We start from the raw sequence: 22493 nt of genomic DNA on the forward strand, positions 1-22493 counted from the left end.
ACTTCATTTTAAAATGCTAGATACTTAAAGCAACAACGAATGTCTAGTGTCTTGGGTTGAACTCAGATCTAATAAATTACTTTTCACTTCTATTTACTCATTTCCTCCAACCTTTTTATTATTCCTTTTATAATAAATTACTTTTTCCTGATTCAAAAGATTGTCTTGGCATCAATGATAAAACTGTTTTAGATTTTAATCTAGAGTCAACTAACATTTCTCTAATTTGTCTTGTAAAAGCAGTCTCTAAAGCCTTCCAATTTTTGCACTAACACGTTAACTTTTCTCTTAAGGACTGCTTTCATATTTCTTAGGTTAACTATCTTCACCTTGTGAGTGTGTGTGTGTGTATGTGTGTGTGTTTTTAACAAATGTAAAATATATTTTTGAATGGAGGAGTGTTTAAAAAATACAAAAAATGAATTGCAATATTTACCAGACAATAGCTTCCTCTAATTCAAGATCAACTGCTTTCATAACCAATGCTTCAATGTCGGAGTTATCAGTTTCAATAAGTTTTAGTGTTTTTTTGAGCAACGTCAGTGTGTCCTCCTATTAAAGAAAAAAAAAAAAACACATGCATAAGACTAAACGAAAGCATCCTTAATAATAGGCCACAACTGTAAATGTATGTGTCATTTCCATTAGTTTCAGCAAATGAGATCAATCACATGTTAAACAATGAGATGGACATTTGTCTATAACAAAGGAATACACTGAGTATCTGCATAATTATCTAGCCAAAAAAATTCCAATGTTATGTTTAGATACCTGAATTGTCTGCTAGATTTTCATTAAAACCATCTGTGGACGATAGAGGCGCTGTTGCCCCGTGAAACCCCACAGACGGACGTTCAGGACACATGTTTATAAGCACCAAGAAGAATTCTTTAATATTTTCTTCAATACAGTGCACAAAGCACCACACACTCCACAATTCTCCAATACTTCTATAATAATCAATAATCACAATAACAATCCTTCACTCCCAGCAGCTTTGTCACCCAACCTCCCAACTCCGGCTCTCCTTGCTGGGTTTCCCATAGTCCTTTTTATAGTCCATGACCCGGAAGTACTCCTCCTTCTCTTCCGGGTCAATGCCACATCCTCAGTTCTCAAATAGCTCAGAAGTACTGTGGGCTTCTGTCCTCGTGCCTCCGAAGTACTTCCGGGTTGTAGTAACAGTAGGAGTCCCCTGGTTCTTTGTGAGCTCCCCCTGGCAGCACCCACAGCACCCAACAGGGCTGAAGAAATGGACTTCCTGTCCCAGGATGCCCTGAGGGAATTTCGGGGAACCATTATCGTCCAGGGGAGGTGCCACCTAGCATCCCTGGGGAGGCAGTGTCCCGAAAAGGCTGCTCTTCTTCCTTCTTCCTGTTCTGGGACGTCCCGGCCGGACTGAACCTCCGGCCATCCATCACACATTTTTAAGGTTGAGCTTAAGACTGCTTATAACTATACATGTTGAATTAAATGATAAGTATGTCAAGCTTAAATGGATACGTCTGAATTAGAAAAAGAGCAGGACAAGGTCGACTAAACAACTAGGTTGAAGTAATAACTTGCTTCTAAATAAGCAAGACAAAAGAAGTAGCAGTTTTTAAATTAATTTTAAATTACAACTACATTACACATGTTAAGATTCAGTAAACCAAATATAAAATAAATTACTCCATCCAATCAGCCATATTTAAATACCCCTTCTTCACCAAAGAGGATACAGAAAGAATGAAAATTAGTATCGTAAAAGTTCCATAACATAACATAATATTCTAAAATCCACATTTGATAAGTTCATGGAGAAACTGAAGCCCATCCAGGCTGCAAAGAGCACAAGGATGGAATAAAATTTTGAAGGTGCACCACTTGATTGTGGAGATTGCACATACAGTACACAGATGGTGAAATTTAGAATCACCAAATAACCTCATATATATATTTATATATATATATATATATATATATATATATATATATATATATATATATATATATATATATATATATATATATATATATATATATATACATTGATCTGGAAGGAAAAACTAGACTACCTAGAGAAAAATCCAAATAAATGCAACCTGCAAAGTCCGTGCAGAAAATTAAAGTGTTCATGAAGCAGTGCTAAACTGAGATGACAATGCCATTATAAGAGGCTATGATATTTGAAAAAAAAAATTTCCTTGCCATGTACATTTAATTTTAATAATATATAGCAGTAATTTCCCATAATCTTATAAGAGACAGGTGTGTATTCTTGTCACTCTTAGCATTTTTTTGCGCAGTACTAGTGTTGCGTGTGTTATCAAAATAGTGTGAAAAAAATTGTCATGCAGTATCTAAAAAGATAAAATTAATGTATACTAACTAGTAGTAATAACATTGTAGTAGTATTTTTCCCAATGTATAAAGCCTAATATAAATAATTAAAAATGAAGAATTTTTATACAATTTATAAAAACTAATACATTTTTAGTCTGTATAACGTGCACTAAGTTGTCAGTTTATTAGGCTTACAGACCACCTTTGCACAGATTCAACATTTCAACAAGTCCTACGCCACGTGAGTGTGGCATGTGAAATAAATTATGCAGACCAACATTTTTAGAATTAGTTACTGTTTAGTTGCACTTTGAAATGGGCAAAATGTGTAATCTTAGTGATTTTTGAATGTGATATATGAGTTCACTGGACAAAAACAGCTGGTGGATCAGTGGGTTCTGAAGAAGAATGGCAAGAATCATACAAACAAACAGACAAGTCACAAACATGCAAATTACATCTGAACTCTACATTGGTGTGCAGAAAATTATCTTGAAAGGGCTATAACAGTCAAGGACTATATTGGGCACTAATGTTGTCAGTAAAAAATAAGAAATCACATTTTCAGTGGATACAGAAACATTAAAGCTGAACCATTGAAGAGTGAAAAAATGTTTCTTGATCGGACAGTGCTAGATTCCTTTTGCCTCAGAATAATGAACAGGTCAAAACTGGGTGTAGGAAACACGAGTCCATGGAGCTATCAGTTGTGTTTCAATAGTACAGGTTGGTGATCAAAGTATGATGTGGGGAATACTGACTGAAAAAATGTCTGAACTGCATTGTGTATGTGAACGTCATTGTTTTAGCTTTCACTGCTACAGTTTGCCCCAATAGGACAGACATTTATATCATGATGACACATCCTGTCATAAGTAACATATTGTCACTGAATGGTTCTGGGAACACAACAGCAAGTTTTCATTGTTTCAGTGGCCTGAACCATCCCTGTACCTTCCACCCTATCAAGTATTTTATGGTGGTGTTTGCAGCAAGACCTTGCAGCCTTACAGTGTGCAGCAACTGCACCAATTGCTATCATTTTCATCTAGAGTATTACTCTTTAACAGTGTATCCAGCACCTTGTAGAATCCATACCCAGATGAATTCATGCTGTTCTGTAGGCCAATGTAGACAGAACATGTTACTAGATAGACGTACTTAATAAACTAATAAACTAGCAGCTCAGTTTACAGGCTAACAGCTAATGTCCTCCATGACTTTTCTTTAATATGAGTAAAATATTTTATTTCACTGTTCATGCTGTGGGCGGCACGGTGGCACATCGGTAGCGCTGCTGTCTCGCAGTTAGGAGACCCAGGTTCACTTCCCGGGTCCTCCCTGCGTGGAGTTTGCATGTTCTCCCTGTGTCTGCGTGGGTTTCCTCCAGGGGCTCCGGTTTCCTCCCACAGTCCAAAAACATGCAGTTTAGGTGCATTGGCGATTCTAAATTGTCTCTAGTGTGTGCTTGGTGTGTGGGTGTGTGTGTGTGCCCTGCGGTGGGCTGGCGCCCTGCCCGGGGTTTGATTCCTGCCTTGCGCGCTGGGATTGGCTCCTGTAGTTAGGACATAGCGGGTTGGATACTGGATGGATGTTCATGTTGTTTCCAGTTATCACTTAGATCAAACTGATCCAATTCTGAAGAAATTTTTTATTGTTTCTGCAGCTATGAAATAAAGTTGTGTCTAACTGCCAAGTGATACTTTTAAGTTTAAGCTGGTTAAAGTCCATATGTATTTCTAAAATTTACAAACATGAATTCTATAATCTTGAAACCCATCGTCTTCATAGAGGAAAGTTCAAGGCTACTCCTTGAATCCAATTTCCTCACATTAGAGAAAACATTGTCACTATGAAAACAAACAGAAAATGTTGTCACGGATGCCCAAAACATTACAAGGGGCGCACACAGCCCAGGGGTATATTGGACATTTTAAAAGAAAGGTTGGGAAGGAGAGGCTCTTCCCTCGGCTAATATTTTGGAATATATTGCGCAGTTACGCGATAGATTTGGGACCTTTACTAAAAAGTCACATTGAGGAGGTGCAAGCAACACAGGCCCGCTATTATGACCGTGGCATGATGCTACGGGAGTTCCAACCGGGGGACTGGGTCATGGTGTTGGTTCCCACCTCCCATTCTAAACTACTTGCCCATTGACAGGGACCGTATGAAGTTAAGGAGAGGAAAGGGCTCGTCGACTACTTGGTGAAACAGCCCAATCGTCGGCTGAGCAAGCGGATATATCACATGAATCTGTTGAAACCATGGAAGGAAAGGAATCCCAATGCCTCTTCCAGTCAGCCCCGCTCATTCTTTGTTGAGGCCAACACACTTAACTTTGGGTCTAATTTAAACACCCGACAGAGATGAGAACACAAAGCAGTTATCTCGTCCGTCCCGGAGGTGGTAGACGAAAAACCCGGAAGGACCTCTCTGATAGCCCAAGACATTGTGACCGAACCCAGGGTTATAGTCCGAGAGCGACCCTATCGTCTTCCCGAGGCAAAGAAGGCTGAAGTGGAGCTTAAAATCAAGCTCATGCTGGACTTAGGAGTCATAGAGGAAAGTTATAGTTCCTGGTCCAGTCCAATAGTCTTGGTCAGTAAACCCAACGGAAGTTGGAGGATTTGCAATGACTTCCATTGACTTAATCAGGTCTCCCAATTTGATGCTTATCCTATGCCTCGAGTGGATGACCTCCTTGAAAGCCTGGGAAAGGCGGAATATTTGACCACACTTGACATGACCAGGGGATACTGGCAGGTTCCTTTAACGGACTCCTCAAAGGTCAAGACAGCTTTTTGCACCCCTAGTGGACACTGGCAGTATCGTGTCCTTCCATTCAGGTAACATGGGGATCCTGCGACTGGTGGACAAAGTGCTCCACCTCCATAACACGTATAGTGCTGCCTACCTAGATGACATCGTCATCTATTCCAGCATGTGGAAGGAACACCTACAGCACGTCCAAGTGGTATTACGGATGCTGGGTGAGGCCGGTCTTCGGATCAATCCAAAAAAATGCTTTTTTGGATTAAAGGAAGCCAAATATTTAGGCTACCTTGTGGGTCATGGTACTGTGAAGCCACAGTGATCTAAAGTAGATGCAATTTTGAAATGGCCCTGTCCGTGAACCAAGTGCATATCCAAGCATTTCTCGGTTTAGCTGGGTACTACTGCTGGATTATGCCTTGCTTTTCGGAGAGAGCTGCGCCCTTGAGTGATTTAACAAAGAAGAGGGCCCCCAACATTATGGTATGGACCGATATGACAGAAGCTGCATACAGTGACTTAAAACGGGCCCTGACTTTTCTCTTCAATTTATTCTCCAGACGGACGCTTCGGACACAGGCCTAGGAGTAGTGCTGAGCTGAAGTGTCGAAAGTGCTGAACATCCCGTCATGTTCCTGAGCCGGAAACTGCTGGATCAGGAGACCACATATGCGGCAGTAGAAAGAGAGGCTCTTGCGATCAAGTGGGTGATTACACAGTTGAGGTACTACCTTGTGAATTGTGAATTTCCCCTTGGGATTAATAAAGTATCTATCTATCTATCTATCTATCTATCTATCTATCTATCTATCTATCTATCTATCTATCTATCTATCTATCTATCTATCTATCTATCTATCTATCTATCTATCTATCTATCTATCTATCTACCTACCTACCTACCTACCTACCTACCTACCTACCTACCTACCTACCTACCTTCTGGGTTGGAGGTTTACACTTGTCACGGACCATGCACCTTTACAGTGGATGGCTCTACTCAAGGAGTCCAACCCTTGAGCCACTAGGCAGTTCCTTGATCTACAACCTTATAAGTTCTCACTCATTCATCGGAAGGGCTCTCTCCACACCAACGCCAATGCTCTCTCTCGCGTTCACGACCTCTCAGTGCAGGTCGCCCAACCCATTGGGTCTGGACTGGGCTTCCTGTCACACACACGTGTTTAGGAGACAACTAAAGGGCCTTAATAGATGTAATTCCACATTGGACCAGGGGGTGGCAAAGTGCACTGACTCTCTCTCTCAATTCCTTGCAGACCATTCTTGGGAAATCCCGCTCGGTTCTGGGGCAACCAACGACGTCACTTCCGGTCCTGAAGACATCACATCCTCTGTGAGCATTTAAAAACCGCCATCTTAAGACAATGATCAGTTCTGTTTTGGACTCAGTCGTGTGAATATGTCTGTTCTATTCAATCAGTTTTGCAGCTGGGAAATATTATATGGGTGGCTGCCCCAAACTTTCCCAATGTCTCTTGGTCATTCTTATTACACCAGATAAAAAAATAAATGTAACCATTGTGTTCTTTGGCTTCTTGAATCCACAAAACGATGTCTTGGCTATTTATAAAGGCCAGGGAATTACTTCAAAAAATTAACAACTTACAACAAATTAACAATCATTACAGGTAGCAATACAGAAATATTAACAATCAAGTTAGCACTGGAGGAGTGATGAGAATGGTTGCAGGGAGCCCAATTCTCCTTCATCATACATACTAACAACAAAAACCTCTTGTATATTAAGATCACAAAAAACTGAATGCAAGAAAGGCTTAAAGGCCATCGTTTTTACATCTGCTTGCTTTTGTTATTACTTTTTGCTCTGTAAGTAAAAACAGTGATGTGATGCGTTGTCTCAGCAGTTTAAGCCACATGAGCACACAAAAATATCAGACAAAACAATACCTTCAGAAAACTTTTATATGCAACATTTGTAGAACATTTAAGTGATTTATTTTTCAAAATAATCCATAATAAAGAATTATTAGTAGGATAAGATCTATAAGGCGGCACGGTGGCGCAGTGGGTAGCGCTGCTGCCTCGCAGTTGGGAGGCCTGGGGACCTGGGTTCGCTTCCCGGGTCCTCCCTGCGTGGAGTTTGCATGTTCTCCCCGTGTCTGCGTGGGTTTCCTCCAGGCACTCCGGTTTCCTCCCACAGTCCAAAGACATGCGGGTTAGGTGGATTGGCGATTCTACATTGGCCCTAGTTTGTGCTTGGTGTGTGGGTGTGTTTGTGTGTGTCCTGCGGTGGGTTGGCACCCTGCCCAGGATTGGTTCCCTGCCTTGTGCCCTGTGTTGGCTGGGATTGGCCCCAGCAGACCCCCGTGACCCTGTGTTCGGATTCAGCGGGTTGGAAAATGGATGGATGGATAAGATCTATAAAGGCAGAAGTGCAATAATAATAAAAAAAACTGAAGAGAGGAGAGCGTTTACAAGACCCTAAGCTTAAGGTCATTAAAACAACAGTATGCAACAGTATATTTTTTCCACTTTAAGGTTAAAGGGAGATACAATCTACTGGAAACACCTAGCATAATGAATACAACAAGAACCCTGGATGAAGCACCAGTCTTTCACAGAGCTTACACTCCATACACACACATATTTGTATCCACAGTACAAGGGCAACATCAAGTCACTAATTTAGTTAACATGCACACCTCTATAATGCAGGAGGAAATTTGGAAAAATTCCATACAGACATGATGAGAATGAGCAAACTCCACATGACAACTGAGCCAAGCACCAAATCCAAGACCCTGGAGCTGAGAGGCAGCCACGAAAATTTGCCCTATTGTGAATTTCACTTAAAGATCAGAGACCTGAAAGACCAGGAAGAAGGAAATCAAAAGAATTTAAAATGTCTTTAGGTATGCAGTGTCATGATGGTTACGACTTTGGATTGTGGTTGTGGGTTCAAATCCTGCTACTAACACTGTGTGACTGAGAAAGTAACTCCATCTGCCTGCACTCCAATTAGAAAAACAAAAGAAATGTAACCGTTGTAAATGTTGTAAGCTGCCTAGGATAAAAGCCAAGTACGGTAATAATAACAAATAATAATCTGTTTACATGGAGAAACATGGAGAGAAATCTTATACAAAGGATAACTGTCATTTGAAGTCTATTTTAGACCTAAAGAACAAGAAATTATAACCAGTGAATAAGATACTTGGGGACAAGTCAGAAGCTGCAAGTTTATGAGGGGAAACAAAGAAAAAGTATACTTAAGTAATACAGAAGAAAATTACGAATACTATACACAGCTAATCATCAAAAGCAATAATCAGATAGAACCTGACAAAGCTGAACCTTCTTCCATCAAAATAGTAAATAATAATAATGTACGACTTTATTGAAGTACTTTATGTAAAGTTTGTTGTTGGAGTTAAATTTACTGAAAATCTTGTAACTTACCTTGTACTGCATCATTACGTTTCTCGTATCATCCAGAAATTGATTCATGTCAAGCTCATCAGATCTACCATAAGCAATATTGTAGAGTTTTACCTTTCAGGAAGTAATAATAAAAAACTGTTAATATATGAGTGTGATTTTGTTTTGTATGGACTGGGCTGGTCTGAAGATTTACAGGAAATTATCTAGTAAGAAACAGCCACAAAATTAAATCCAAGCTCTTTCTGGATAAAAGAAGAAATAGATTAAAAAATAATCGACCAAAAAGTCCAATATGAGTTTTTTACTATTATTTTGTTTCACACGAGAACAGTGAAGTTGAATTTGGGGAAGACTGAACTAGGGTTAACTTCCAATGTTGTATAGTCATTTTGCTTAGCGATATTGTTCTCTGTATATGCCACAAAATTAAACGCTAATTTACTTGTTTTTTTTAATTCTTTGGTTAGGGATGCTAGAACATCTTATTTTTCTAATCTTATTCAGACTCACAAGCGTAATCCCAAAGTGCTATTTGATACTATTCACAATATTATTTCTCCATCTCAATCTATTACTCAGGTTTTTTCTGATAGTGACTGTAATAATTTTCTTACATTTTTTATTGGCACGGTTAATGTTGTTCGGGCTAATATTGTTCCAGCTGTCTTACCTAGTGGTCTCATTCACTCATGTTCTGAGTCTTGTTTTCTCAGAAGTTTCACTTTCTGATCTTTCTGACTTGATCAGGAAGATGAAACCTTCATCATGTACTACTGACCTGTTGCTAACGTCATTAATGTTAAAATCTTTGAGTTGCATAGGTCCATGCCTTTTGAATATTATAAATTGCTCCTTGAGATCTGGTGTGGTTCCATCGTATTTTAAACATGTTGTAATTCAACCGCTATTGAAAAAATCTAATTCTGATCCCTCTATTGTGAGTAATTACAGGCCAATTTCAAAACTGCCTTTTATTGCCAAAGTTTTGGAAAAGGTGGTTGAACAGCAACTTTGTGCCTTCTTAGAGGAGCAGCGGTTCTTTGATTCTTTTCAATCTGGTTTTTGGAGGCAACATTCAACAAAAACAGATCTTCTAAAAGTTTTTAATGATCTTTTAATTGCTGCTGATGCAGGCCGGTAATTACCCGCAGTGGAATTCAGGAAAGACTGAGGTACTAATTGTTGCTCATCCTGTTCTTCATTCTGAGATTAGTTTAAAATTATCTTCTGTCTTTCCTGTTATTAAGTCGAGTCTACATAACCTTGGGGTTATTTTTGACCAGTCGCTGACGCTTGATGAATATGTGAGATCGGTCAGCCGCTCGTGTTTCTTTCATTTAAGAAATCTTTCAAAACTAAGAAATGCTGATTCAAAATCAGAACTGGAGATGCTTGTTCATTCTTTTATTTCCTCACGGCTTGATTACTGTAATGTTCTCTTTACGGGTCTCTCACGTCTTCAGTTAGTTCCAAATGCAGCTGCCAGGCTCCTACCTCGCGCTAGCCGGAGTGATCATATCACCCCCATTTTGTACACACTGCACTGGCTCCCAGTGTTTTATAGGATTCATTTTAAAGTTTTGGTATTTACTTTCAGAGCTTTGCATGGACAAGCTCCTGAGTACCAAACCAGCCTGTTCCAACGCCATACAGCTTGTCAGACTCTCAGATCTGAGGAACAGGGCCTTTTAGTTGTCCCACACACTCGGCTGAAAACCCGTGGGGAACGTGCCTTTCAGTCTGTTGTACCAAGACTATGGAATAGCCTGCCTTGTGGTCTGCGTGAATCTGAGTCTGTTGATTCTTTTAAAAAACAACTCAAAACATTTATTTTTAAACAAGCTTTTAATCAGTGCTAAATAGTTCCATTTTGTTTATTTATTGTTTTTATTCGGTTTTTGTTTATGTTTTAACTGTTGTATTTGTACTTGTATTTGCTGTTCAGCACTCTGTGACCTTTGTCTGTGAAGGGTGCTATATAAATAAACTACCTGCTACTACTAAAAACAGTTTTACATATACACAATGTCAAACAGTTTTTTTTGTTTAAAATGAAAAAGAATGAAGGAAGAAAACAATGAGTAGATAGTTATTCATGCTGAAAACTTGACAAAGAAATCATTTGAATACTACAATACAGCAAGTATGAATTACTAGCAAAGGTATGGTGAAGAGAAACTTGCAAATCCCTTAAGTTTATTGTTTTTAATGTATAATTGTAATGTTTTTAATAATTTGAATGTTTAATAAAAGTAAATAATTTCACATATCGGAAATATACATAATCATGCAAATAATTTTTCTCTCCCTACCTTATATTTACTGATTTCATAATCCTTTATGAAACAGAGGTCAAGATAGTTTAATCTGATCTTCCCATAAAACAGTTAAATGGGTGATTATAAGGGATATCATTCTTTACATTTCTGTTTGTGCCTTACTGGTTTGGGAAAATAGATCTGTATCTGGTGAATGTTTTAAGTTGCAAATTACTCGGTTTAATTTCCATTCAGCTCAATCTCCAATATATATACTCATACAATACAACAACTGCTACATTGTTACCTGAAGAAAGAAATAGATCTCTTGCTAGTAACTTGTGTGTTTCATTCAATTTATGTCTAAGGTATACATTTATTAATCTTCTTCTTCTTTCGGCTGCTCCCGTTAGGGGTTGCCACAGCGGATCATCTTCTTCCCTATCTTTCTGTCCTCTGCATCTTGCTCTGCTTAACACCCGATCACCTGCATGTCCTCTCTCACCACAATCCATAAACTTTCACTTAGGCCTTCCTCTTTTCCTCTTCCCTGGCCGCTCTATCCTTAGCATTCTTCTCCCAATATACCCAGCATCTCTCCTCTGCACATGTCCAAACCAACGCAATCTTGCCTCCCAATCATTCAACTTGAGCTGACCCTCTAATGTACTCATTTCTAATCCTTATCCATCATCCTCACACCCGTGCAAATCTTGGCATCTTAACTCTGCTACCTCCAGCTCTGTCTCCTGCTTTCTGGTCAGTGCCACCGGTCTCCACCCATATAAATAGCTGTTTCACTACTGTCCTGTAGACCTTCCTTTCACTCTTGCTGATACCTGTCTGTCACAAATTACTCCTGACACTCTTCTCCACCCATTCCACCTTGCCTGCACTCTCTTTTCACCTCTTTTCCCACATACCCATTACTCTGTACTGTTGATCCCAAGTATTTAAACCTCATCCACCTTCACCAAATTCTACTCCCTGCATCCTTACCATTCCACTGACCTCCCTCTCATTTACACACATTTATTCTGTTTTGTTCCTACTGACCTTCATTCCTCTCCTCTCCAGACTTATATCTCCACCTCTCCTGGGTCTCCTCAACCTGCTCCCTACTATCGCTACAAATCACAATGTCATCAGCAAACATCATAGTACATGGGGACCTCCTGTCTAATCTCGTTTGTCAACCTGTCCATCGTCATTGCCAATAAGAAATGGCTCAGGAGCCGATCCCTGATGTAATCCCCCACCTCCACCTTGAATGCATCCGTCACTCCTACAGCAGACTTCACCACTGTCACACTTCCCTCGTACATATACTGTATAAAACTCTTACATACTTCTCTGCCACTCCTGACTTCCTCATACAATACCACAGCTCCTCTCGAGGCACCCTGTCACCATGCTTTCTCAGGTCCACATTCTGGTCTTCTCTAACCTTCTCCATCAACATCCTCAGAGCAAAACATTGCATCTGTGGCACTCTCTCTTGGCATGAAACCATACTGCTGCTCACTAATCATCACTTCACTTCTTAACCTAGCTTCCACTACTCTTTCCCATAACTTCATGCTGGTGGCTCATCAATTTTGTTCCCCCAGTTAGTTACTTCAGTCCTGCACATCCCCCCTTATTCTTAAATATCGGCACCAGTTACACTTCTTCTCCATTCCTCAGGCATCTTTCAATTCCAAGATTCCATTAAACATCTGGTTAAAAACTCCACTGCCATCTCTCCTAGACACTCCGTACTTCCACAGGTATGTCATCTGGACCCACGGCCTTTCCATTTTCCATCCTCTTCATAGCTGTCCTTACTTCCTCCTTTCTAATCCGTTGTACTTCCTGATTCACTATTTCCACATCATCCAACCTCTTCGTCTCTCTCGTTCTCTTCATTCATCAGCCTCTCAAAGTACTCTTTCCATCTGCTCAACACACTCTCCTCGCTTGTGAGTACATTTCCATCTTTATCCTTTATTACCCTAACCTGCTGCACATCTTTCCCAGCTCATTCCCTCTGTCTAGCCAATCGGTACAGGTCCTTTTCTCCCTCCTTAGTGTCCAACCTCTCATACAACTCATCATACGCCTTTTCTTAGTCTTCGCCACCTCTTTCTTCACCTTGCACCTTATATCCTTGTACTCTTGTCTACTTTCTGCATCTCTCTGACTATCCCACTTCTTCTTTGCCATCCTCTTCCTCTGTATACTCTCCTGTATTTCCTCATTCCACCACCAGGTTTCTTTTTTCTCGTTCCGCTTTCCAGATGTCATGCCAAGCACCCTTCTTGCTCTCACCCTTACTACATCTGCTGTAGTTTCCCAGCTGTCTGGTAACTCTTCACTGCCACCCCAGTGACCTCTCTCACCTCCTCCCTAAACTCAACCTTGCAGTCTTCCTTTTTCAACTTCCACCATTTGATCCTTGACTCTGCCCTCACTCTCTTCCTCTTCTTGATCTCCAGCGTCATCCTACAGACCACCATCCTATGCTGCTTAACTGCACTTTCCCCCTTCCACCACTCTTTGCAGTCTTCAATCTCCATCAGATCAACTCTTCTGCATAGGATGTATCTACCTGTGTGCATCTTCCCTTCACTCTTGTACATAATTCTATGTTTTCTCCCCTCTTCTTAAAATACATATTCACCATAGGCCATGTCCATCCTTTTTGGCCAAAACCCACCATACTCTGAACTTCTTCATTCCTCTCCATGACAGCACCATACCTACCCATCACCTCCTCGTCATCCACTGTTCCGTTCAACCAAACATGCCCATTGAAATCTGCTCCATCACCACTTTCTGTTCCTTTGGGTACTACTGTTCATCCACTTCATCCAACTCACTCCAAAAAATCTTCTTTGTCCTCCATTGCACACCTCCAACTTGCGAGTCGCACATGACACTAACAACATTCTTCATCACACCTCCAATTTCCAGCTTCATAAATCATTAACTCGGGCGGCCCAACCGGTGGCCGCCAGTGGTAGCGCTACTGCCCTCACAGTTAGGAGACTGGGTTCGCTTCCCATGTCCTCCCTGCGTGGATGTTTGCATGTTCTCCCCGATGTCAGCGTGGTGGGTCTTCCTCCGGGTACTCCGGTTTCTTCCCACAGTCCCAAGACATGCAGGTTAGGTCGATTGGTGATTCTAAATTGGCCCTAGTGTCGTGCTTGGTGTGTGGGTAGGTGTGTGTGTGTCCTGCAGTGGGTTGGTACCCCTGCCCAGGATTGGTTCCCTGCCTTACGCCCTGTGTTGGCTGGGATTGGCTCCAGCAGACCCCCATGACCCTGTGTTCGGATTCAGCGGGTTGGAAAATGGATGGATGGATGACCATCATTACTCTGCCTCACACTCTTTTCACCTCCAGAACACCTCTTGACATGATGTTCCTTCAGAATAACTCCTACCCCATTTCTCCTCCTATCCACACCATGATAGAACAATCTGAATCCACCTCCGATCCACCTGGCCTTACTCCCCTTCCATTTAGTCTCTTGCACGCATAATATATCAACCTTCCTGCTCTCCATCATATCTGCTAACTCTCTTCCCTTACCAGTCATACTGCTCACATTCAAAGTTCCTACCGTCAGTTCCACTCTCTTTACTTTCCTCCTCTCCTCCTGCCCGGTATACATTTATTAATGAGTAAAACAAATTCTTATTAATGCTTAGAAAGTAGCAAAATGTAAATGTATTTCATTATGTTCATGTACTCTGTTAAGAAAAAAAGAAAATACATGCCTTTGATCGTCTTCCATTGTAATAAGGGATTGAATGTTTTTATACTTGTCACCTTCTCCTTATTTTCTTTCCACTTTTCTGAAGCACTTCTTCCCCATTTATGCAGCAATTCTGCAACCTAAGAAGTTTTAGAATTTAGACAACTAAATTCAAAAAGCTTTACATGACTGCTTAGAATATTTATAACTCATATCCACATACCTGTCCATTAATAAAACCTTTTCTTACTGCTTTAAGTCTCTGTGTTGTTGTCACTAGTATTTTTTCATGTTCTTTGGAGAAACTATCAAACAGAAGTTCTTTCAGCCTGTAAAACATAACTTTAGTGTAGAATTATCAACCCTAGATCACCATTACTTTATAATAACTATAGTATAGTGAATTAACAATGACAAATAACAATATCTTTATTTTAATTGAAAGAATCCATATGGATTCAGCAGCATGTTCAGACTTCAGCTTGTGTCATATTTCTGGTTCAGCTCTGCTGTTGACTTCTTCTTGTTTATTAAATATTATTTTAATTACTAGAATCAAATTCAGAATATTATAATGAATATTGTTTAAACTGTATGATTCTAGTTTGTGATAAAAATTGTGTTTCTGGCATATGTGATTACAGTTTTTAAGTGGGCACACATGTTAACACCAACTGCACACTGGGCTAAATGAATATTGGGTAAAAATTTGAACCTAGTTTTGTTAAACTTGACTTGCTTGTATGGATTGTTGTTTGATTCTAATAAAAATACTAAAATGTTAAAAAAAAACACCTATTGCACAACGACACTTTATTTGTAGATCAATGAGCTTTATAGAGGAATAGATGCTGACCTGGAAATAAAAGTGTCTCATTCTGGAACCTAATGAAGACGGAACAGTTGTTAGGCAATGTTATTGTCTGACCATCTGCAGCATTATCATCTTCACAGAGGAAATTTGTGACGGTGATATTCACCCTTGGTAAATGGGTATTAATTCAATTCAATTGTTTTTTTTAATCGAACTCTTATACTATTATAACTAAAATTTAGTAATGGTAAATAACTAAACAACACTACATTTACTAATATGCACATTAGGACAAAGTGGTCAATAGGGCTGCACAAAACATCTTCTTTGATAAAGAACAGACATAACAGACGCAGAAAGACACCTGACCTGCCCCCAACTACTTCTCAGAAAGAACTATCCATGTTTTTGTCCAACATTTAGTCAGTTTGCTTTTTCAGTTTGATCTACTAACAGTAGTTACTCAAAGTGAGATGACATGTCTATAGAAAAAAGCATAAAATGGTCAGAGAGACTGAAGGCTATAATTCAATCATCCCAACCATTATAGAAACATTTGAATAAATTATGGACCAAAAGGCAAGGTCTTTATGAAACCCAACAAACCAATGCAAAACATCCACTGCTTTCTATGTAATTCAGTGTCAGCACTAACTCTCTGTACTTTCCTGTGTATTAGCCATGTATAAAGCAAGATATTCCACAGACAGAGTAAACTTATGCTCCCAAGTGAAAGACCCTAGTATCCTGAGTGTGTCCTGCAAAAAAAGGCATGAAGTTGATACACTCTCTTTGAAGCAGTCCCCCCTAAAATCCCTCTGAAAACACTGGTGGTTCACTTGGTTTGAATACCACTTTTCAAAGCTTAAACCCAGTTTCAGAAATTGAGCCCAGCCTGGGAAGGCTAAGAAGCAGCACTTCTTTAAGAATGGAAATTCAAAAGCTAAACTCTCTTGTTAGAAATAATTCTTTTCACCATGAAGTGGCAGTAGAAACAGAAAAGAGTCAATAGTGTGCTGAGGAAGACAACACTGTACTACAGACAAAATTAGCTGTGTTGTAAAGATGGCAAATGCACTAAACCACAAAGCGTGTGTGTGTGTGTGTCAAGATAAATTAAGTAGCTAATAAATGGCCAATTTAGCACCTGCTTTTTAATGTTGAGTTGTATAATAGGTTCATGGTTAACAGTGTCAGATAAACGGCAAGCTTTTACAAGGTTTTTATTAAATTGGAAACAATCTGGTGTGCTTAAATATGTTAACACCTATAATTCAGTAAGTGAATCTCCTTAGCAGTTAAGTTTACCCTCAAAAAGCCTGAGTCAAAAAGCTGAATTTTTTTCAATAAAAAACTGTTATTATGTGTAACAGAACATGTAAATACCAAAATGTTAAAATATTTACAGAAGAAAGTATGTATAGTGCCCACGATTGTACTGATGCAGATTTAGTACATGTCCTTTATGTGATATGTTTTGAAACAGTCATCAGTGCACAGCCAGACATTGTAATCTGGACAGTAGAAGTGCATTTCAATTATTATTAAAAATTATGGTAACATAAAGTCTTGCTAACTTTAAACTGTGATATAGCCAGCTAACTTCTTCTTATTCTTTCGGCTAATCCTGTTAGGGGTTGCCACAGCGGATCATCCTAAATTGTTGTCCGCATATTGATTTGGCAAAATTTTACACCGGATGCCCTTCCTGATGTAAACCTCCCCATTTATCCAGGCTTGGGACCGGCAAGAAGAAACACACTGGGTTGTACATCCCCTGTGGCCAGGTTGTGATATAGCCAGCTAACAAAAGAGAAAAATAAAAATTAGATAACAGCATTCCTGAAGAGAAAAACTGTTATGGGAGCAAAGTCAGTTACAACAGTCAAAATAACAAAAAAACTGCCACCATCCCCAGCCACAGGGGATGCACAAGCCAGTGTGTTTCTTCGTGCCAGTCCCAAGCCCAGATAAATAGGGAGGGTTACGTCAGGAAGGGCATCCAGTGTAAAATTTTGCCAAATCAATATGCGGACAATATAAATTTCCATAAGGGATCGGTCGAGCCCCGGGTTAACAACGACTGCCACCAGTAATGTTAGCCAACAGAGTGCTGGTGGAAATTGGACTACTGCTGGCCGAAGAAGAGGGAGGAGACGTGTCTGGAGGCAGGAGGAGAGGAGGAAGATAAAGAGAGTGGAACTGAGGGTAGGAACTTTGAATGTTGGCAGTATGACTGGTAAGGGGAGAGAGTTAGCAGATATGATGGAGAGAAGGAAGGTTGATATATTGTGCATGCAAGAGACTAAATGGAAGGGGAGTAAGGCCAGGTGGATCGGAGGTGGATTCAAATTGTTCTATCATGGTGTGGATGGGAGGAGAAATGGGGTAGGGGTTATTTTGAAGGAACAGTATGTCAAGAGTGTTTTGGAGGTGAAAAGAGTGTCAGACAGAGTAATGATTATGAAGCTGAAAAATTGGAGGTGTGATGATGAATGTTGTTAGTGCATATGCCCCGCCAGTTGGAGAAAGAAGATTTTTGGAGTGAGTTGGATAAAGTGGTGAGCAGTGTACCCAAGGGACAGAAAGTGGTGATTGGAGCGGATTTCAATGGGCATGTTGGTGAAGGGAACAGTTGAGATGAGAAGGTGATGGGTAGGTATGGTGTCAAGGAGAGGAATGAAGAAGGTCAGAGGATAGTGGATTTTGCCAAAAGGATGGACATGGCTGTGGTGAATATGTATTTTAAGAAGAGGGATTACATCCTATGCAGAAGAGTCAATCTGTTGGAGATTGAAGACTGCAAAGTGGTGGCAGGGGAAAGTGCAGTTAAGCAGCTTAGGATGGTGGTCTGTAGGATGACGTTGGAGATCAAGAAGAGGAAGAGGGTGAGGGCAGAGTCAAGGATCAAATGGTGGAAGTTGAAAAAGGAAGACTGCAAGGTTGAGTTTAGGGAGGAGGTGAGACAGGCACTGGGTGGCAGCGAAGAGTTACCAGACAATTGGGCAACTACAGCAGATGTAGTAAGGGTGACAGCAAGAAGGGTGCTTGGTGTGACATCTGGACAGAGGAAGGAGGAAAAGGAAACTGGTTGGTGGAATTGTGAAGTACAGGAGAGTATACAGAGGAAGAGGATGGCAAAGAAGAAGTGGGATAGTCAGAGAGATACGGAAAGTAGACAAAAGTACAAGGAGATAAGGTGCAAGGTGAAGAGAGAGGTGGCGAAGGCTAAAGAAAAGGCATATGATGAGTTATATGAGAGGTTGGACACTAAGGAGGGAGAAAAGGACATGTACCGACTGGGTAGACAGAGGGACCGAGCTGGGAAAGATGTGCAGCAGGTTAGGGTGATAAAGGATACAGATGGAAACATACTCACAAGCGAGGGACAGTGTGTTGAGCAGATGGAAAGAGTACTTTGAGAGGTTGATAAATGAAGAGAATGAGAGAGAGAGAAGGTTGGATGATGTGGAGATAGTGAATCAGGAAGTGCAACAGATTAGCAAGGAGGAAGTAAGACAGCTATGAAGAGGATGAAAAATGGAAAGGCCGTTGGTCCAGATGATATACCTGTGGAAGCATGGAGGTGTTTAGGAGAGATGGCAGTGGAGTTTAATGGAATCTTGGAAAGTGAGAGAATGCCTGAGGAGTGGAGAAGAAGTGTACTGGTGCAGAAATTTAAGAATAAGGGGGATGTGCAGGACTGTAGTAACTACAGGGGAATAAAATTGATGAGCCACAGCATGAAGTTATGGGAAAGGGAAAGGTAAGTTAAGAAGTGAGGTGATGATTAGTGAGCAGCAGTATGGTTTCATGCCAAGAAAGAGCACCACAGTTGCAATGTTTGCTCTGAGGATGTTGATGGAGAACTATAGAGAAGGCCAGAAAGAGTTGTATTGTGTCTTTGTGGACTTTGAGAAAGCGTATGACAGGATGCCTCGAGAGGAGCTGTGGTATTGTATGAGGAAGTCGGAAGTGGCAGAGAAGAATGTAAGAGTTGTACAGGATAGGTACAAGGGAAGTGTGAACGTGGTGAAATCTGCGGTAGGAGTGACGGATGCATTCAAGGTCGAAATAAGGCCCTTTCTTATTTACAATGGTGATGGACAGGTTGACAGACGACATTAGACAGGAGTCCCTGTGGACTATGATGTTTACTGATGACATTGTGATCTGTAGTGATAGTAGGGAGCAGGTTGAGGAGACCCTGGAGAGGTGGAGATATACTCTGGAGAGGAGAGGAATGAAGGTCAGTAGGAACAAAACAGAATACATGTGTGTAAATGAGAGGGAGGTCAGTGGAATGGTGAGGATGCAGGGAGTAGAGTTGGCGAAGTTGGATGAGTTTAAATACTTGGGAAACAACAGTACATAGTAATGGGGATTGTGGAAAGAGAGGTGAAAAGAGAGTGCAGGCATGGTGGAATGGGTAGAAAAAGAGTGTCAGGAGTAATTTGTGGCAGATGCGTATCAGCAAGAGTGAAAGGGATGGTCTCCAGGACGGTAGTGAGACCAGCTATATTATATGGGTTGGAGATGGTGGCACTGACCAGAAAGCAGGAGACAGAGCTGGAGGTAGCAGAGTTAAATATGCTAAGATTTGCACGGGGTGTAACGAGAATGGATAGGATTAGAAATGAGTACATTAGAGGGTCAGCTCAAGTTGGACGGTTGGGAGACAAAGTCAGAGAGGCAATATTGTGTTGGTTTGGTCATGTGCAGAGGAGAGGTGCTGAGTATATTGGGAAAAGGATGTTAAGGATAGAGCTGCCAGGTAAGAGGGAAAGAGAAAGGCCTAAGAGGAGGTTTATGGATGTGGTGAGAGAGGACATGCAGTTGATGGGTGTAACAGAGCAAGACGCAGAGGACAGAAAGATATGAAGAAGATGATCATAACCCTGGTCATTCAACAACATCATAAGTATATGCTGAAATTCACTGCTGTAAAAGCTTAAGTATGAGAAGTACATAGAATATCATTGAATCTCAAGGCTCCCAATATCTCCGGTGTCACTCTCTATGTGATTTAATTAGGCTATGAAGCCCCTGTTGGTGTAGTGATACATTCCAATCAAGGCAGATAAGTATAAAGCCAGGTGGGCTCAGAAAACTTTTATGAATTTTTTTTGCTTCAGGGATTTTTGTGTGGCATGAAAAATCAAGCACTTCTCCTTGGGATTTTTTTGTGGCCTTTAATGGACAATTTTTAAATCAATAAAATCCAGTTAACCTCCTATTATGAAAGTATTTAGAAAGGTTTTTCTTTTCTGTCTGCAAGATCTACATAAGTCCTGGAAGACACTGTATTGTTAGTACGAGTGTGATGAACTGGGCTGGTCAGTAAATACTCATCTACTTGCCCTGCAATTGCAAGTAACTAAGCAGTTTCATTTCATTTTACCACAAGAGTTGTTTGTCTGAAGATGGAGAGGGCAATGTGCCAGCATGAGAGTAAAAGCAAGGCGAAAAGCTTTTAAAACTGGTCTACCATCCATTGTAATGGACAATGTTTGATCTCTGTCATATAAGATGGATGAACTGCCTGCTCTTATAGCAGGTCATGGTGTATTCAAGTACAGTAGCAATTTTTGTTTTATAGAGAGCTGGATTAAACCTGATATACTTGATATTGCTATAATGCTGGACAGATTGTATCTTATTTAAGCAGACAGAGACCAAGTGGAAACCAGATGGAGTCAGATGACTGCCACCCAGATCACATTGTACCCGGCCCCTGTTCCTCCTGGAGGTGGTGAGCCCATAGTATGGCAGTCCCATGTCATGATTTCGGGCTCTGTCTGACCAGCCCCAGTGGCAGGCTCAGCCACCATACACTACCCTGCGGGAATCTTCCCCCTAGGTCAGGCTCCAGGTTGAGACTCTGGTAATCACATAATTCGAGGGATACTGTTTTTATATTTGTAAATATACATCATTATGGGCTGTGAATTGCTCTTTGTCTGACTCCTCACATTCAATAAACTTGCCTTTGTAGGCTCTACCAGGAGATTCTACTCCAGACAACATAGCTCCCAGGGTCATACAAACAACTCCACCATGATAAGGTGGCAATTCCAGAGGATCTTCCAATTTAATATAAAAAAATGAAAAATGGTTTATTTTTGTCCACAAAATATACCATCAACATCGGTCAGTTTAATGGTTTTTAAAAAGGAGTTAGTAGCAATGATGCCTGAGCTAATTCTTTACCTGTAAGTTGGATGTCATTTTGTTATTCAAAGGCTTATATACCTCCCAACAAACTGGAGCCCTCCCAGTTTCTACACCTACATTTTCTCATCCATGGTGAATCTAAAATAGGCACTGAGTCATCCACACAGACTTAAAATCTAGACTTGAAGCCAGTATCAATGGATCTAAAAATGACTGCTTAGTTTCATCATTAAATATTCTTGTTTAATTGGTAAAGCAATAAAACTATTACCTTTCAAAAGAAGGCATAAGAACAGAGAATTAAAAATTAAAAGCTCATTGTGAAATCAACATGACATACTAAAGTTTCTCCTATAAACAAGATACCATGTTAATAAAGCACTCCTGTTGATTACGGTAAAAATGGAGAGATCCATTTTGCAAATTCCCATCACCAAAAGTTGTTTGTCAAATCCAAAACTTTTCACCCGAAAAAAGAAACCGAGTGTCAAATCCCACCAAATCAGAGGGAGAAAAACTAAATTTAAAGCTTTTGAATTACTTGAATTAGAAAACCTGCAACTTCTGAAGAAATGTCAATGGTAAAAACTTTGTCGCAGTCAATGTAAGCCATCCCAAAATAGTAAAGCAACAGTTTTTGAATATTATGTGAAATGCCAGGAGGAGGATCTCCACAATTTAACAGCATATTCAGATTTTACAAATATGGCCACATTATCAGCACAGGCCGAACACTTAACAGTGACATTTGGAGTAGATATAAATTCACTCTGTAATTTCTGTATCATTCGACAAAGGAACAGCTTGACTGGCAAAGAATACAGCATTCACGATAAGGCACAACCCTGTTGATTATGTGTCTTAACCAAGAAAGGGTCACTCAAAGTACCATTAACCTTTAAAACACTGAAAATATTGGCAGTTGTTAAACTACTCTGTTTCAGATAACAAATGATTTGCTTAAGGCAGAAGGCATATTGTTTC

The 22493-nt window shown here is 40.3% G+C and overlaps 1 protein-coding gene across 3 annotated transcripts in view; it reads right to left on the reverse strand.

Moving 5' to 3' along the window:
* Positions 1-22493, reverse strand: part of LOC114652763 (uncharacterized) — a 363527-nt gene that overhangs the window by 26289 nt on the left and 314745 nt on the right. For all 3 annotated transcript variants that reach the window (XM_051927768.1, XM_051927767.1, XM_051927766.1), the window contains 2 exons: positions 8542-8634; positions 437-552 (listed from right to left, as the gene is read on the reverse strand). In XM_051927768.1, the coding sequence (XP_051783728.1) occupies positions 437-552; positions 8542-8634 (209 nt within the window). The remainder of the gene's footprint in view (positions 1-436; positions 553-8541; positions 8635-22493) is intronic.

The sequence above is a fragment of the Erpetoichthys calabaricus genome, chromosome 5 (genome assembly GCF_900747795.2).
Source record: "Erpetoichthys calabaricus chromosome 5, fErpCal1.3, whole genome shotgun sequence".
NCBI lineage: Eukaryota > Metazoa > Chordata > Cladistia > Polypteriformes > Polypteridae > Erpetoichthys > Erpetoichthys calabaricus.